The 17,193-nt window shown below is 28.8% G+C and overlaps 2 protein-coding genes across 2 annotated transcripts in view; one reads left to right on the top strand and one right to left on the bottom strand.

Annotated features, from left to right (window-relative positions):
• The window catches only part of LOC129976608 (all trans-polyprenyl-diphosphate synthase PDSS1-like), a 44,857-nt gene extending 43,519 nt beyond the window's left edge, over positions 1 to 1,338 (top strand). The window contains exon 10 of the mRNA XM_056090256.1: positions 694 to 1,338. Coding sequence (XP_055946231.1) covers positions 694 to 834 — 141 coding nt within the window. The 3' untranslated portion in view covers positions 835 to 1,338. The remainder of the gene's footprint in view (positions 1 to 693) is intronic.
• Positions 1,339 to 6,522: 5,184 nt separating this feature from the next.
• Positions 6,523 to 16,666, bottom strand: LOC129975956 (uncharacterized). Its single transcript, XM_056089263.1, has 2 exons — positions 16,079 to 16,666; positions 6,523 to 6,824 (listed from the first exon to the last, which is right to left on the bottom strand). Exons 1-2 carry the CDS (start codon positions 16,408 to 16,410, stop codon positions 6,701 to 6,703), a joined length of 456 nt encoding a protein of 151 aa, XP_055945238.1. The 5' UTR covers positions 16,411 to 16,666; the 3' UTR covers positions 6,523 to 6,700.
• Between the last annotated feature and the right edge of the window lie 527 nt (positions 16,667 to 17,193).

The raw sequence follows: 17,193 nt of genomic DNA on the forward strand, positions 1-17,193 counted from the left end.
TGATTCCTGTACTTGTAAACAATTAGCTTTATTCTGCTGTTAATAAATTTGTTTGTTCTAATCTCTTACTAGTTAACTTCCTTGCCCTATTCAGACAGCGAATCTTATGTGACTAGCAGTTTGGTAGTTTATGTTGTTATAATTACTGCACAATTTCATTCAGTATTAAAAGATGCGATCATTTTTCTTCCAAATTTCCTTTTATTATTTTTACATGATACTTCATTACTGTATTCCAGATTCAAAAAAGCATGGCTAATGTTATTCAAATACAAGAAGCATATGCTTTAAGAGAAAATATTTCCTTATTCTGTATTTACTAGCCATGGCCATTAGTAGACAAAATTTATTTTTCACTCCACCCTGGGGAAGAAGGGGGGGGGTAGTTTTGATTTGATTCTTAATGCTGTTTTTATGTGAAATACTGTTTGTTCCTCTTCCTCTTTGCAAAATGTCCAAGATCATGGGAAAGAAAGAAATGAATTTCATTGAAATTAAAGGGGTGGTCACTCCTGATGTTCCAAATGGGTTTAAATAATTATTCCTAGATTTATTTTAATATTATGTCAAAGAATCAGAAATTGCTTGTCAATCAATTGAAATGTATGATAACCTGTAATTTAAAAATTATTATTTATTTTAGTGTTATAATTTTCATGTGTTTAAATCTATTGTATCTTTTTTCTTTTTCAGAGTGATGGACTAACACACACCAAACTTCTAGCTAGAAGACACTGCGATGAAGCTTTAAGTCACATCTCAATTTTGACAGATTCTGTAGAGAAAAGAGGTTTAATAACTGTGATTGAAAAAGTCCTAGAAAGAAGCAAATGAATATGCTACAAAAAATTATTTATTATTAACAATGCAATTAACATAAGAGAATGGGGTAATATTGTCATCAGGTGGCCTAGGGTATACTGTTCTGCATAACCTGATGGCAACAGTAGCATCCTGTATAGAAAATTGCACAAGTTAGATGCTCACGTATTTTGCTGTTTGGATAATCAGATTCTGTGAGGCTGATATGTGATCTTCAGCGACTAATGTTCTGTGCATTTTCATCAGGGCCCATCTGTTATTTGTTCCAAATGCTGTCTGTGGTAATTATGTGCATTCAGCCTATGTATGATAAAGAGTATGTACCATAAACTGTATGCAATCCTTCATTAAGACTGCCAAGTGATAAATTATAGAGATATATTTTCATCCATTCAATCACTTTGTACAAACATGATTGAAATGAATCTTTTATTTATGTATAAAAAGGGTGGGTGGGGAATATATGTGTAATTAATATGATGCAAGAAATTACTTTATAATAAAGTATTAAAATGATATTGCATTTTGTGTATAGCTATTGTTTTAAGACTGTGAAATCATTTATTTTTTGATCTTCTAGTTCTATTATATTTATCTGGTTGAATTATGATCTGTAAAATATGATGATGGATATTGTCCATTTATTGAAATGTATAATCATTTTAATGCAACAAAACTGGCAATTGTTGAAATAAGGTTTTAATGAGGTGCTTCTAAGAACAGATTGTTTAAATATTGACTATATGTATTTATGTTTAAGCAAATTACTACAGGAAATCATTGTTATTGATTATCTAATTTGTTTTATTTTATTTTTAACTGCCTCTATGAATCATATTGGATAAAATTTCCAATGAGTTTCTATTTTTAAATTTAGGTAACCAAATATTCTATTTATTGGAACAAACTACATGCATAGATGACCAAATATATGCAAATTCTTGAAAAAGTAAAATTTAGAGCCACAACCAAATATATGTAATGATTGTTGAAACGAAAATATCTTAAGAGTGTTAAAACTGAAATAAAAGGACTTTACACAGGGTTTAAAAAAAAGCAAGTTATAATTATAATAAGGACAAAGAGAATCATTTCAATTTTTGAGATCTAATTATATTTAATCTTTTTGTTTGCTTGATGCAATACTGCTTTTGTAAAAATATAATAGGTGTTATTCTTACTTAAAATTTAGTTTTCTTCATTTTTTAAGTAGAAGCACTAATTTGATGGATTGTTTCTATCGATATTGTTTTAGAAAAACTGAAGTGTATAACCCAGTGATTAATATTGCCAGATTTATCAAATCATTTCCTTTTTTTCTGTAAAAAATTATTGACTTTTTTTAAGGTAGTTCTTAAATATGTGAAAATATGCTGGCCATTATTTCAGTAAACTAAACCAATTACTTTTTAGTGTTATACAACAATTTTATGAAAAGCTTCTAATAAGAAAAATTTTTATTTGAATGTAAATTATCAAAAAATAATACAATACTTTTTAAATCAATTTAATAAATGAAAATACGATTTTAATATATTCTTTTTTCAATTAAATTTAAATTATGATTACATTTAAATAAATCACAATATTTTTAGTCTGTGTTTTATTTACTTGTCATCTAACATTACAATATTATTACTAATAAAGTTTCAAAAATGTGTAATTGGCATTTAAATTTTTTCATTATTCACCATAATTTATTAAAACAGACATAAATAGTTATAACTTTATATATATTATATATAACATCATTAAAACTTTTGTTTATTCCAACTTCTTATGACATTTGAGTAGAAAGATAGCTATGCTAAAAGTATAGCTATTTGAAAATATATTTTATGGTTAAAAATTCATTTGCTCTTTTATTATAAAATTTTAATTTCAAAAAAATTCGCATTATTTATTACTAGTACTGATGAATTATTAGTATATGTTAATAGGTTTGGACCAAAACATAATCAAATGTATATAAAAAAATTAAGAAATGTTGACTTTTATTTTAAATGAAAGTGTTCAAATTTTATTCTGAAGCATATTGTGATAAAATTTTGGTCCTTTTTATGTTTTCATTGAAATGTATTCATTTGCTTGTAAATTCTTACAAAGTTCAATGAAAATTTATTTTTTAAATTAATATATATATATATATATATATATATATATATATATATATATATATATATATATATATATATATATATATATTATATACTTTTCTACTGAATATAAGCAAATTGAAAAATCTTGCAAAAGCTCCCTTCCTCAGAAAATTATTGTAATCTATGGCTAATAATTTATAAATAAAATTGAGACTTTAAAAAAAGATATTGTAAGTCTGACTATTAAAAAGAATGAGTGTATGCAGTAAGAAAAGCGTTTAAAAGAATTTATTGTGACTGTTTCATACATTAATTTATTTTGTAAATATATATCAGTTAACAAAAGTTAGTAACAATAAGTATAAAAATCAAAAACCGAAGTTTTTTCTTGGATGTATTAATTGTTTCTTATTAGATTTGTATATAAACCATTTTTGAATTTTTTTTTTTTTTCATTCAATAATTTATTGTTCTTTTTTTTTTTTTTTTTTTCTCTATAATGTTCCTAGTTTGATATCTACTCTGATTTGGAGTAAAAAAATTGCTGGACATGCCTTTACCTGCTAAGTACAAATAATAATAGTCTTAAAAATTTGCCTTGCCTATAGAAACTCATTCTCTTTACATAGCTTACAATTTTATCTGATTTTTTCAGCATAAATATCTTGAACTGAGATCTTTAATGAATTGATTTTATGTTGAGATTCAATAAATCCTGTTGTAATTTATCTTATGATACAATAAATACTAATCTTTCTATCAAACTATTTACATCTTCTTTTTTTATTTTTGATAATTCATTTAATCTTTATTGGCAAATGTAAAGCCATATTTAAGAAATTTATCTTTTCCTTAAAATGGCAAAATATTATCATTTGGACTAGTGCACTAAAAGTCAGAGATATGCTGCTGAATTATTGTTTTTTTTTGTTTGTTTGTTTTTTTAAATTCATATTGAAGAAGAAGAAAAATGCATCCGTGTTGTAAGAATTAAGTTAAGAATCACAAACCTCGGAAAAAGAATTTTCTATCAACATTTGGAACAAATTTAGTATTATTTTAAATACTTACATATATTTTTAAAAAAATAATAATTATTAATAATAGTAAATTTCATATTAATGTATACTTCAAAATGTCAATTATGCTTAGGAAAATGAAGTTCTTGTGATTTCAGATTTATCGATGATACATTTTATTTATTGTTAGATAAATGAAATATAATGAAAAAATGGTGCATTTTTCTGACTTGTTTTTATAACTACAAATAGAAAAGTTTTTAAATTGAAATCTTAACAAATATATTTTCCGTTTTGTTAAAAATTTGATATGAATATTATTTTTTTTCTTGTATTATCAAAGACTTATTTTATTATCTAAACATTATTAATTTACAACGATTTACTTTGTTCCGTGTGCATTTATTTTTCACGTGTTTTTGTGTAAATTTATGTAAATGAATATAAGGGCTAATAATAAAAATTAATAATTGCTCCAAAAAGCAGTTCAATAGTTCTACATATAATGGCAAATCTAAAAATTAACAGTCAGATTATGTGCATCAACTAAAAGTTAGAATAGCATTCATTTATTTCATAAAAAAAGAGAGAAAAACAAAAAATTTAACGTCTAATACGAAACGTTGTAACATACTAATGTTTTTAATTTGATTGCATGAGAAATTCCATTCTGTGCAGAATGATTTTTACACCACATATTGTACAGAAAGAATGTTAGATTCAAATGATCAAATAAAATAATCTTATGTTTTGAAATTTGTTAAAGTTTTAGTTTGTAATAAGTTGAAAAACTATTTATTTCTATTTAATCGCTACTAAAATATTTGCACTCTTACACGTTGCTATATGAAGGAAAAGCATTGTAACAAAACTGTGCTTAAAACTATGAAGAAGTTAGAATCAAGATTGAACAATGATGTTAAAAAATCGATTTTTTTTTTTTCCCAAAAAATTTTATTCAATGTTCTTAATTTCTGAATAGTTTTCTTCATAAAACTTTTCGAAATTTTTTTTTACTAACTTCATTCTTTGGAAAGTTGTAGGGATTTTCATATATGTGTAATAACATTTCAATGCTTGCCATTTTATATTTTTAAATGCTATTTTTTCATTGTCTAAATCTTGATAGAATTTTCTTACGAAATATCTCATAAATTAAAATCTAATGCATATTTTCAATTCCATTTCGTATAATAATTGGTTCTGCTGCTCCTGAACTATAAAATAAGAAATCTGATAAGCAAAGTTAGAAATACTCTATGATTGTTTTAATGCTTCACAATAAGAAAAAAAAAATGAAAATATCCGGTTATCAGTCAATTCCAATATTTAAAAATTGGAGATAATAAATACCCTTTATTTTTTTAGTTCAGAAATCTGGTAATGTATTTCTTAAGTTATCTATAAGATTTTTAACAAATCGTTTGATAAACATCTAAATCAAAAGGTTTTTGCCTTATACCCACCCACCCCCCAAACAAAAAGATTTGTTTTCAATTCTAAAAATTAGTATTTAAATAGCATAATTTGATTTCACATTTGTTTATTAACATATTTTATGCAAAAGTTCAAAAATATAACTATTTTATAGTTGTTTTTTTTTCTATTATAATATAACTATTTTATAGTTTTTATAACTATTTTATAGTTTTCCAAAAATACTCATTTTGAATGTAGTGACGTTTTTAAAGGGGGGGGGGGCTGCAAAAAAACCTATATATATATATATATATATATATATATATATATATATATATATATATATATATATATATATATATAACATAATTTTTTGAAGGCAGAGTCGTGTCCGATGGAGGAGAAATGATACTCGAATTTTAACTTTTATTCATCCCGGGAGGCATGACTTATGTACAAGCATAAGCGACGAGCACACCAACACACAACGACACAAGAGTGAAAATAGCAGGAAGAGACGGAAAATATGTTTCCCAGTGCTTATATACTATGAGATTCTGATAGGGATTTTTTACACGTGTCGACCCAGGCAAAAGAATCATAGGGATCTTTTAAAAAGAATTCGCTTGGCTGACAATTTTTTATCCCTTCACTCGGAGCGTGTAAACTGCCGATTTAAGCATTTTTTTAAAAAGCTTCTGTTGAATAATTAAATAAAAAAAAGTGGAATTGGATCAGGAAATAAAAGAACATTTTAGATTTAAGTTAATATGGGCTGGATTAAGATAAAAGTTTGGAAATTAATTTGGATTTAAATTAGATTAATTTCTAATTAACTAAAAATTGAATTAAAGGGAAAAATCAGGAATTCTAGGCATATTAATATCTTTTCAGATTTTATTCTCAGTATTAATTTCATACTTAAAATGGTGTTAATATTTATGTTAAATTAGAATAACAAAAAGAGGTGAAATCCAAAAAGAATTTCACCTAAATATAATTTGAAATGTCTACAAAAAATGCAAATTTCATTATCTCCACCCCCCCCCCAAAAAAAAATTACATATCTATTTGCATACAAAAAAATTTTTTGACTATGAATATGTCGTTGTCAATGTAATTTTAGTAAATTACTTTTTTACGATATATAAATATAAATGATTGCGCATAATTTACATATTAAAATAAACATTTTTATTAAAAAAAATGAGTATTTAAAAAAAATTGGAAAAAGAAGAATTTTAACAATGAAGAATAATATTTTTAACAGAAAGTTGATGAATCTTCATTGGAATGACGAGTGGGCGCTTTCATGATGATGGTGATGTGAAAGGTGCTATTTTAACGATGAATAGCCAACCAGCATTGTGTTTGGCCCCAGAGACATTTTTCACAAAGGATGTTGGGATGCGGAATTCGGGAACCTCTGTAGGCAGTGCCTCTAGGATATCGTTCTCCTTTATACCTGAAAAGAGAAAGATATAGAGACATTATTTATTACTTATGTTTCGGAAAAGATAGTTGATAAATAAAGTTTACTTATTTTTTATTATTTATGTTTCAGAGAAGCCAGTTGATAAATAAAGTTTTCTTAAGGTGGATTAGCTTATGAACCTTTTCAAGCTGTCTGCCTATATCAAATCAGTAACTGTGAGATTAAATGAAAGCTGGAAGAATGTGTGCGCGAGATATGCAAAAGTAAATTATAACAAATTGCGAGGAGTAAGCTCTTCTTGGCTTTTTTATTCCACAAGGGGGCACCCCAGATATGGGGATGAGAAGTATGGTGGTTATTTCTCATTACCCTGCAACAGTTCGAGCTGATATATCGTCTGTCGAAGTAGAGTCTTCAACAACAACAACAACAAAATGTGACACCTCTGTAACTTTTTTTATTTATTATCGCATCTTCATAAAATTGGTGTCAATGGAAATGGCTCGAGGGAACAGTTTATCTCGTAAACTGATTAACTGAGTTAATTAACAACTATCTCCAAGTTTTCCAATTATGGAAATTGAGATTTTTTTAATTCGAATCAGCAGGCTTTTTTATGTATGTATATCAAATTTCGTTCCGAAATTCGCAGTAGTTCTTGAGATATACTTACTTTTGTTTGCTCAAAACTCTCCCAAAAAGAACCAACCTACTGGTGACTATATATTAAATAAATCCCATCTTGTAAATAGCAGAAGAAAAAAAAAGACTTTTTTTTTCACATAATTTCGGAAGAATAATCAACGTCATTCAAATTTATCTTTAATATGAGCATGATTTTTCAAAATATAAATCTTTTAATTCTTTTTAAATATTATAAAATTTTTCTTACTGTTTCAATCACTTTCACTATTCAACCACTTTATCTGGTCTCGAAAAAATTCTGGTCTAAATAAATTAACATTTTTGTTTTTTTTTCATTTGTTATGATGATTGAATACTTTTTTTTTTTTTTTTTGAAAAAATTAACCTCTGATTGGTGAGTTGCGCATTCCGTAAAGATATTTTATGCCAATGAAATTATCAGTGATTATTAGTGAGGAGGGAATCCATTTATTACGCCCTTACTTATAATCGTAATTAAGAGATATAATTATTCTTCCCTCAAAAAGAAATCTGTTATATTAAAAGCTATAAATATATCATCTAAATGAAAAAAAAACATTAATATTTTAAAAATAAAGCAAAATTCATGCTAAATTAAAATCGTCCGATCTCAAATTATTAAGCCAACAATATTATAATGGCCATTAAAGCCCTTATTTCACAGTGTAGATATATAAATACAAATAAATTTAATATACGGCTCCTCAAAAAGTGGACGTTGCAAATCGATTGTTGGAGTTTTACAGTTTTTGTCAATATTTCAAAAACTTTTGAGATATGCACTTAATTTTTTCAATTCAGACGTTTTACCATGTTCTCGGGGGGGGCACCTCGAAATGAGGATGAGATGCTTCCGGCATGGTGGTTGGATCTCGCCACCCTGGAGGGTATACTAATAGGTGGGGGATCTGGCTCCCCCAATCGATGACGGGACGTACTTCCTTCGGGGAGGGTTGTACCGTGGCCGGTACAACCCTCGGGTCGGAGAGTTAGAAGGTTACCATGTTTAGCAGACGTCGGCTTGCACCCATGTAAAAATTTTACTATGTCACTATTCGCTTTTTTTTCTTTATGTTTAAAAATTCATTTAAAAAATATTAAATTTGTTTGTTTGTTTCTTATGGCACTAAAGCCTGAGGGGAACGTCTCTTATTTTTTATAGCAGCGCCAACTAGGGCCAAGAGTACGACTTTGCCACTCACGCATCACTCATTCGCTTGCACAACCCCTTTTTACAGGAGGGCACATTCACACATCTCACAGATAGAACAACAGAAGAACAACCATGCCCAAACCGGGACTCGAACCCGGGACGCCCAGATCACGGGGAAGACGCGCTACCCCTATGCCAGGACGCCGGCATTAAATTTGTGTTAGTTATATCGGGTGCGTGAAAAAATGTATACACACTTTGAACCATTATGGAAACTGTATTTCCCGTGCTACAAGATTCAATTTCTGGAAGAAAGTAATGTTACCTTTCCTCAACATGTGGCAGCAGAATTGTCTCTCTAGCTACTCAACCTAGTTAGTAGCAAGGAAGTAGCTGCAAGATGGCGGACGTACGTTTGAGCTTTGAAACGCGGAAGCAAATAATTAAACGGTACTGGAAGTTTGAGAATGTTGCTGTAGTTCAAAGACAGTGGAGGCGTGAGTATGGTACAGAACTACCTTCAAGAATAACAATTACACGTTTACGAGGCAAATTCGAAATGCATGGAATAGTGTGTGATATACATAAAGTTCGATCAGGGCGACCACGTACAACTAACTACAAGTGATTAATTCTAAACAGAGGTCTTTCAAGTCAGAAAGTGCATTTTTGTTTCAAATTGAACTTTAAGCTTTCCATTTCCAGAAATTGAACCTCGTAATTTCGTGATTTAATGAAAAATGATAATTTTCTTTTAGTGAGCTAAAAAAAGTTTTAAAAAATATGTAATAGTTTCTAAGATATCGCCAAAAATATATAAATTTCATTTGATATTAGAATCGTTATTTTTCAAAACCCTATGACTCTCGAAATTATCATCAGAATTTCACAAAATTTTATTTAGAAGTTAATTGCAAGCTGATAAAACGATTCAGCTAAAAATCTCGATTTCCGTAATGGAAAAAAATTTTGAGATAGTAAGTAGTTCATTAACTTAGTTAATCAGTTTGTTGATTGGAATAAACCTGTTCCCTCGAGCCATTTCCATCGATACTAATTTTGTGAAGATGCGACAATAAATAAAAAGTTAGAGAGGTATCTTTTTTTTTTTTTTTTGGACGATTGTACCTACTACGGGAGAGGTTGCACCTTCGCCGATGATGGTGATTAGATCTCAATCAGAGTACCATCTCATTGCTATCGAAACCATGGTCATTCATTTTTTCCCAGATATCTTTAAACAGGTGTAATTCAAATGTAGTACACCCTAATAAAAGCATCACCTCCTCACATGAAAATTGCTGGCTTTTGATAAGGTTGGGACCGCCACGAGAATCAGATTTTTACTACGTTGCAAGCAAGGACCGGCGCAAAGCAGATGGTTGACAACACAAACGGGAGAGACCCCCTCCTTGTCTAGTAAATAAAATTTGGAACGCTCTATACTTCTTAATACAATGAAGCAAAAGTCCGGGTGAGCATTTTGAACACCATTCCGAACAAATTTTCATTTAAACATGCAATTCCATTCAAAAGATCATATATCAAAAAAAAATTTTATTCATTTAGTTGCCTTTTAGAGTTATTGCATTCGCACACAAGCGATTAAACAGATTAACAGACTGCCAAACCTTTGACGAACTTGATTCAAGTTTGATACAAATTCACAGTTCTTATGATAAAACAATGTACCACATTTTATCCATCTAGCTATCTAAGTTCGTGAGATATAAGGTTCCTATGCACAACGATAGATGTGTCAGTTCTGTAGACGGATTAACTTTAAAATTAGAAAGATGTGGTGTAAAAACCACAAGTTAAATTTATGATAACATTTTATTTAACACAATTTAACATTAACAAATTTGTGATAGTAAAATATAATAACAATTAATTATGAATTCAAAAAGATTTCATTTTTTGAAAATACTTAAAGGAAGGACGAAAAATACTTATTTCAGAAATCATTAGCTAGTATAAATTCTTACGAATATAAGCCAAATTTTTATTGTTAAATTGAATTTAACAAACTCTTAAACAGAAATTTTCAAAATAAATGAAAAGGCAAATCATTTAAAATAACTTATTGTAGCTTTAAAATATTAATTTATCTTTCGTACTCAACCACAATGTGTTGTAACAAAATAATGATAATAAAAAGAGAGAAAAAATCCGTCGAAATAAATGCTTAATTCTTAAAAATTGAAAATATATACACGTATTAGAGAGAAAGAATGAGAAAAAAATAGAAATTGTTTTAAATTTGTTTGAAAATTAACTAGTACTTCTTGTGAACAGCCGACCACCCCACCACTACTGAACGAAGTAGCATTGACACGATTTGTTGTGGCCGGCTCTTGTCTTTATCACAATCCGTCCATAATACCGGCCGATTCACCGAACTGACATCCTCATCGAGGCAGTTGGTCCCTAGCCACAAAGTGGTCAAAACTGACCTTCTTCGTCGTGTTCCTGTACATCTATTCACTGTTAAACGAGGAGAGGGCCACCACATTGAGCAAAATCTCCTCGAAATTCTCAATATTCTTCCAAATTATCGTTCTACAATAATAGAAATCCAAACACTTTAAAACTTTCAGAGTTAGTAAAAAACTAATAATTTTTAACATCCTGCCCTTCAGTGTCTTAAGATTATCTAATGCCATCAGTGCAGTACTTAAATTATCATTTTCAACTTTCAGATTCTTTCTTGATTCCGAGATATCTATGTATTCTTTAAAATAGTGGTTAACAGTACCAATTCCTCCACTGATGCATTCATTTTCAATTAGCCAGTACTTGAAGAAAAGGAGAAAAATCGAGTAAAATATTGAATTTTACAGACCTAATTTTTAAAAATAACTAGCTGAAAATCAAGTTATTAAATGGATGGTGCTTGGATAAAGGTGATGTGTTTATTATAAATGCGTAACTGCAGAACCCCTTGAAATTCAAAATTCAATTCATTCATTTTTCCCCACTTTTAAACCTGTTTGGATTTTTTCCATATTAAAAATTCGATAAAGAACGGAAAAAAATTAGTAAAAACAAAGAAGCAAGGTAAATATGTCGATAGATAGAAATATGAAAATAGAGGGATGCAAGACCAGCCTCAGAAGCATCAAAATTCGCTTATTATGCAATAGCTGCGCAATAACTCGAGCCAGAAACGAAAGATTCCTCCCGTCGAGCCTAGGGTCGCTGAACCCCTCTAAATGCAGATCAGATTTGACGGACTGTTAATTGTTATGATGTTATTTATTCCCTTTTTCTTTCTCCTCTCTTTAAATAATACTCTCATTTGCTCTCTTGATTTGTTTCGCTTCTATTTCTTCTCGTTAACTATTATTTGACTCGGCTTTCTCTTCCATTTAGTTTCAAGAAAAATCTATCTGCATAAATATTTCTTTATGAATTAATTTGCATAATAAATAAATAAACGGATATATATTTATATCCGTTTATTTATTTATTTTTACTTTCTTGTATACGTAGTATAGGGAAAGCATAGTAATCGTAAAAAAATTCGAACTATTTTAACAAATCTCCACGTTTTAGATCTCCTTGAGTTGTTCGAAAAATGTCCATCTGCTTGTGACAAAAATATCTCAAAAACGCTTTGATCTAGACGAATGAAATTTGGTGTATGGGCTTAACATTAAATTAGCAGATTTTTATTAAATTTTGAGCAAAATCCGAGCATAAGAAATCTATCTGTCCGGCTGTCTGAATATGACACAATAACTACAAAACAAAGAGGGCTACATAGATAAAATTCGATACACAAAATTAACATCTATAGTCTAGACATCTGTCAAATTTTGAGGCAAATACAACAAGAGTTTGATCGTCTGTCGGTCTGTACTATTAGAAACATGTAAACGCGATAGCTTAAAGTTGCAATGACTTAAATATCTCACATTTAGTATATGATTTTGTTTTTCGTGAAATTTTTATTTCAGTCCGTTGGGGAAAACGCAAATTAGATTTTCGGATGCTATTAATCGTATACCAGGGATTAATCGTCAAGAATCATGCGATAGATAGAGTAAAATTGCTAAATTCACGTCAAAGCTTAATATTTCGCAATTATTGTACGCCAATACTGTGCAAATTATCTAGAGTTTAGTTTAGTTGTTTTATTAACGCCCCGTTGTAAAGCAACACTAGGGCTATTTTGAGACGGACGTCATAATTTTGAACCGCTGTTAGATGACGAGGACGACACCTGAACTGGATTTTTGTGACTACAAGTATAGTTTTTTCACAAATTTTTGTTTCTATCAATTGGGAAAAACGCGTCTAAAATACAGATTCGTCTTTTGGTAACTATTAACCGTATGCCAGGGATTAATCGCCAAATAACTCGCCAAGGATGACACGATAGATTCAGTAAAAATGCTAAATTCACGCCAAAGGTTAATATTTCGTAACTATAGAACGCCAATCTTATGCAAGGACCTCTCCGGTATAACACCTTTATTAGAGAGTATGCCAGAAATTTTCGGGAAGGGTACTCCAGCTGGTTGTAACTGTAACTGGAGAAGAATGATCTCAATGTTTATGCATACATGGAAACTTTATAACACAACTAAGCAGTTGGCCAAAATTTTGCAGATTGTCCTTAGACTGAAATTGTAAGATTGTATCAAATTTTTGACAAATCTATTGACAGGAAAAGGCTGTTATATGAGGATTATTTTTAACATTCTCGCCGTCTTTCACTTCCGATGGATATACAGTGGCTTCTGGAAATGTCCGCGCATCTTCAATATGTAAAGAAAAATTTGCTTGAAATTTAATTCGAAAATGAATTTGAGTATACTTTTCGCCTCATTTCATGTGATGCTAAAGAAATTATTTTACTTATTTTATAAAAGCAAGTATGAAACGCTCACAAAAAATAATCGTTTACTGAAAAAAATTTGATAATTTCGTATCTAAAATTATCGTCTGTCATTTTTTTTTTTTTAATTTTTGCCATTTGGTGACATTTTAAAAAGTTATTTGACTTTAATTCTTACTTCCTTATTTTTCTATATTCTATTTATTATTTTAAAATGGCCCATAGTCGTAGGGTGCAGCAAACAAAGTTCGAAAAGTGATTTTTTTTTATCATAGTAATGATAAATCAATTCGGCGTTTACAATTACAATCAAGTTAGTAAATTCATCCCATTTTACAAAACAATATAATTGATAAAGTGCTTTAAAGAAGAAAATCGAATTGAAAACAAGATAAGAGAAGTTTTTTTTTAAAAAAATTAATGTAATAAAATATTCATAAGTAAAAAATTCATGAAAAATTCACGTTTGAATGCCGTAAAACTTTCTACAAATTTTACCAAAATGTTTTCTACTTCTATCTTATCCGGAATTATTGGATGTGTGCTCACATCAGCTATATTACGTGGAAGTTCAAACCAGAAAAAAATTTTAGAATAAAAAAAATGGCGAAATATACCCAACACATATTGGAATCATAACTTATTTGCAAATGAAAATAAATTTAGCATTTTTGGTTCTAATAGAATAAAAAAAATAAAACAAGAAATTAATTACCAAAACTTAAATGGAACAATAAAGTATGGCGGTAGAAAGGTTCTTTGTAGGGGTGTATTTCAGCATTAAGACCAGGTAATTTGGCATTTATTAATGCATTAATAAATTTTCTTTATTTAAATATTTTAAAAGACAATTTATAATTATGATTCAAAAATTTGGATATTGGAAATAGTTTTTTATAAAGATAACGATCTTAAACACATTGCTCAACTTTCACTTTCGGTGTCTATGATTTTGCGCAAAATCTGAAAACACAACATTAATACGAAAATATTTTATCAGTTTATTTATCATAATATTTGTTATTTAATAATTGTTTGTACAGAGATTAAATTAAAATCAATAAAAGCAATCTGATTTTGGAAATTGTAGAAAGGAAAGGGCATCTTTGAACATAACCTAAGTGTCCCCTCCCCAGCAATGTTTGATCTAAACATTGATAATTTTCAGGTTGATAAAATATATTACGATTCTTCCTGTTCTGTATTTTATAATTATATTACAGACTCATTTATAAATAAAATGAATATTTTCAGGATACTAAATTCAGTGGAAATAAACATCACAGAAAGTCCATGAATAAAGTAATAAAAAATTAAGAATTTTTCTAACATAATATGAAAAGCATAAAAATTACGTAAATCAAAAGTAAATTATTAAAAATATGTTTATATTTTTTTATCATATCCAATTTTGACTTTTAGAGCATTTTTAATTGTCAATAAGAATTTATATAAATGAAAATTACATTTATAGTATTTATTCTAGTATTTCTATAGTTATAATATTATAAATAATACTAGTATAGTACACTAGTATTATTTCATTTATAACTATATTTAATCATTATCATTTATATTATAATTACAAATACTATTTTTATATCTATTAAATACTAGTATAATATTATTATATTTATAGTATTTATTAAAATGTGAATTATATTAGTAATGAATAGATGATGTTATGATATTTCTTCCTTTAAAATTTCACTACTGAATTTTATCGGCACATATAACATTAGGAAACATGATGTTAAATTTTCTAATATTCAGTTCTCTTTAATTTTGTGCACACGAATAAAATAGAAGGCCACATCTATTAAAAAGCAGTTTATCATCAAAGATGGTATTAAATGCAACATGAAATGAAATTAGTATGATGAGATACTACGTTATTCTAAAAACAAATTAATTAAGACAATTCATTACTTTTTGAAAATTGTATCTTATAATATTTGCTCCAAATATAGGAACGAATGAATTAAATGTATGAAAATATTTGGCATGAAGTCAAAATGAGTCAATTGTGCAAGATCATCCATGCATATACATACATTTAAAAAGAAAAAAAAAAGTTCCAACATAATTTTAAACATTTGCAACTTCCCTAATCTATTTCTTTCACTGAACATAATGAAAATTAGGAATAGATATCATCAGGGCAAAATGAGTCATTTAAACAAAATCATCCAAGCATTCGTTTACAAACTTAAGGGGAAAAAATCAGTTCCAACATAATTTTAAACATTTGCAACTTCCTAATCTACTTCTTTCACTGAACATATTGAAAATTAGAAATAGATATCATCAGGGCAAAATGAGTCATTTAAACAAAATGAACCATGCATACGTTTACAAACTAAAGAAAAAATCAGTTCCAACATAATTTTAAACATTTGCAACTTCCTAATCTACTTCTTTTACTGAACATATTGAAAATTGGACATAGATATCTACCCCAATCAAATGACAATGATATTGCTCCACTTGTCAAAATGTCAAACCAGCACAATATTATACAGAACAAATATTCAAAAATTACAAGTACAAAATACACGAAACAATATAAAATAGAAAAGTAAAAAAGAAATTTCTTAAGTTATAGAAGAAAACACTCACGTGTAAATTGCTTTTTCTACCAGCTTTTCTGTTTCTTCCAAATCAAAAGTGGGTTCGACACCTATATGCCTGGGATTGGCGCAGCACAATTTACATTTCATCTTCCACCTGTACGTAATCCTCTGATCCAAGAGGTCCACTTGAATCCACGAGAAAAAAGACTCCCATGAATTAGCGCAGAAATTGCAGCAGAACTCTCCCCTGCCATGTACCACGAATGCCCTGTTGGCTTTTTTGATATTCTGGGGTTTTAGTTGATGGCGGGCCATGACTCTGTTGATGAGGCCGCCAACATTCTCGGGATCGACGATCCTAGGTGGTGGAGAAGCCATATTCGATCTCGCTCGATTCCCTAGGAAAAACAGCTGCCTACACAAAACAAACAAAAAAAAGGATAAAATGTATATTTACTTTTATTTTAGTCAGTTTTTACTTCCTTATCAAAAAAAACCAAGCTGCCTCCGCTCACGGAGAGATAACAAATGCTTATCGAAGCAAAATGCAATCAATTCAGAATCAGACGCTTTTTCCATGCTGTTATTGGCTGCGTGTACTTTGCATTCCGCGTTGAAAAATAGAAAAAAAAAATTGCGCGTGTTATCTGTTGTAGGAACATGTGACAGAAATGTTAAAAAAAGGAGGGAAAAGAAAAGTCTGTTTAATGAAAAAGTATTCATGGAGTGAAAGGGATAAACTTATTATGCTACGTATTTCCGGAGTCGGAGTGAAATGGATTAAGCCACGTCATGCTATTGTGTGATTATTTCCCCAGTGTCGACAAATGGAAGTCAACAAATGTTATGTGTAATGATCTCACTTTAATTTGCATGTCTGGCGTTATGCAACGAATAAAAATATGCGTTGATTATTTGCCAGCATTCCGATAAAAAAAAAAATACAGATAACTCAAAAATGAGACAAAATGGCTTAAAATAAGCAGCATTAATGTCTTTTGGGAAACAATATTGATTTCAAGCCGAATCTTAAAATAAATAAATTTAAAAAGATATTTTTACTAATGTAATAAAAAGCAAGGTGTTTTTTTTAAAAATATCAATCATATATATATATATATATATATATATATATATATATATATATATATATATATATAT

This window comes from Argiope bruennichi, chromosome 7, assembly GCF_947563725.1.
Source record: "Argiope bruennichi chromosome 7, qqArgBrue1.1, whole genome shotgun sequence".
In the NCBI taxonomy this organism is placed as follows: domain Eukaryota; kingdom Metazoa; phylum Arthropoda; class Arachnida; order Araneae; family Araneidae; genus Argiope; species Argiope bruennichi.

Bases quoted from the DNA above. Each gene is read 5' to 3' on its own strand.
- LOC129975956 (XM_056089263.1), bottom strand. From the start codon at position 16,410: ATGGCTTCTCCACCACCTAGGATCGTCGATCCCGAGAATGTTGGCGGC. The intron at 6,825-16,078 runs GTGAGTGTTTTC...TTCTCTTTTCAG, and splicing joins GTAGAAAAAGCAATTTACAC to GTATAAAGGAGAACGATATC.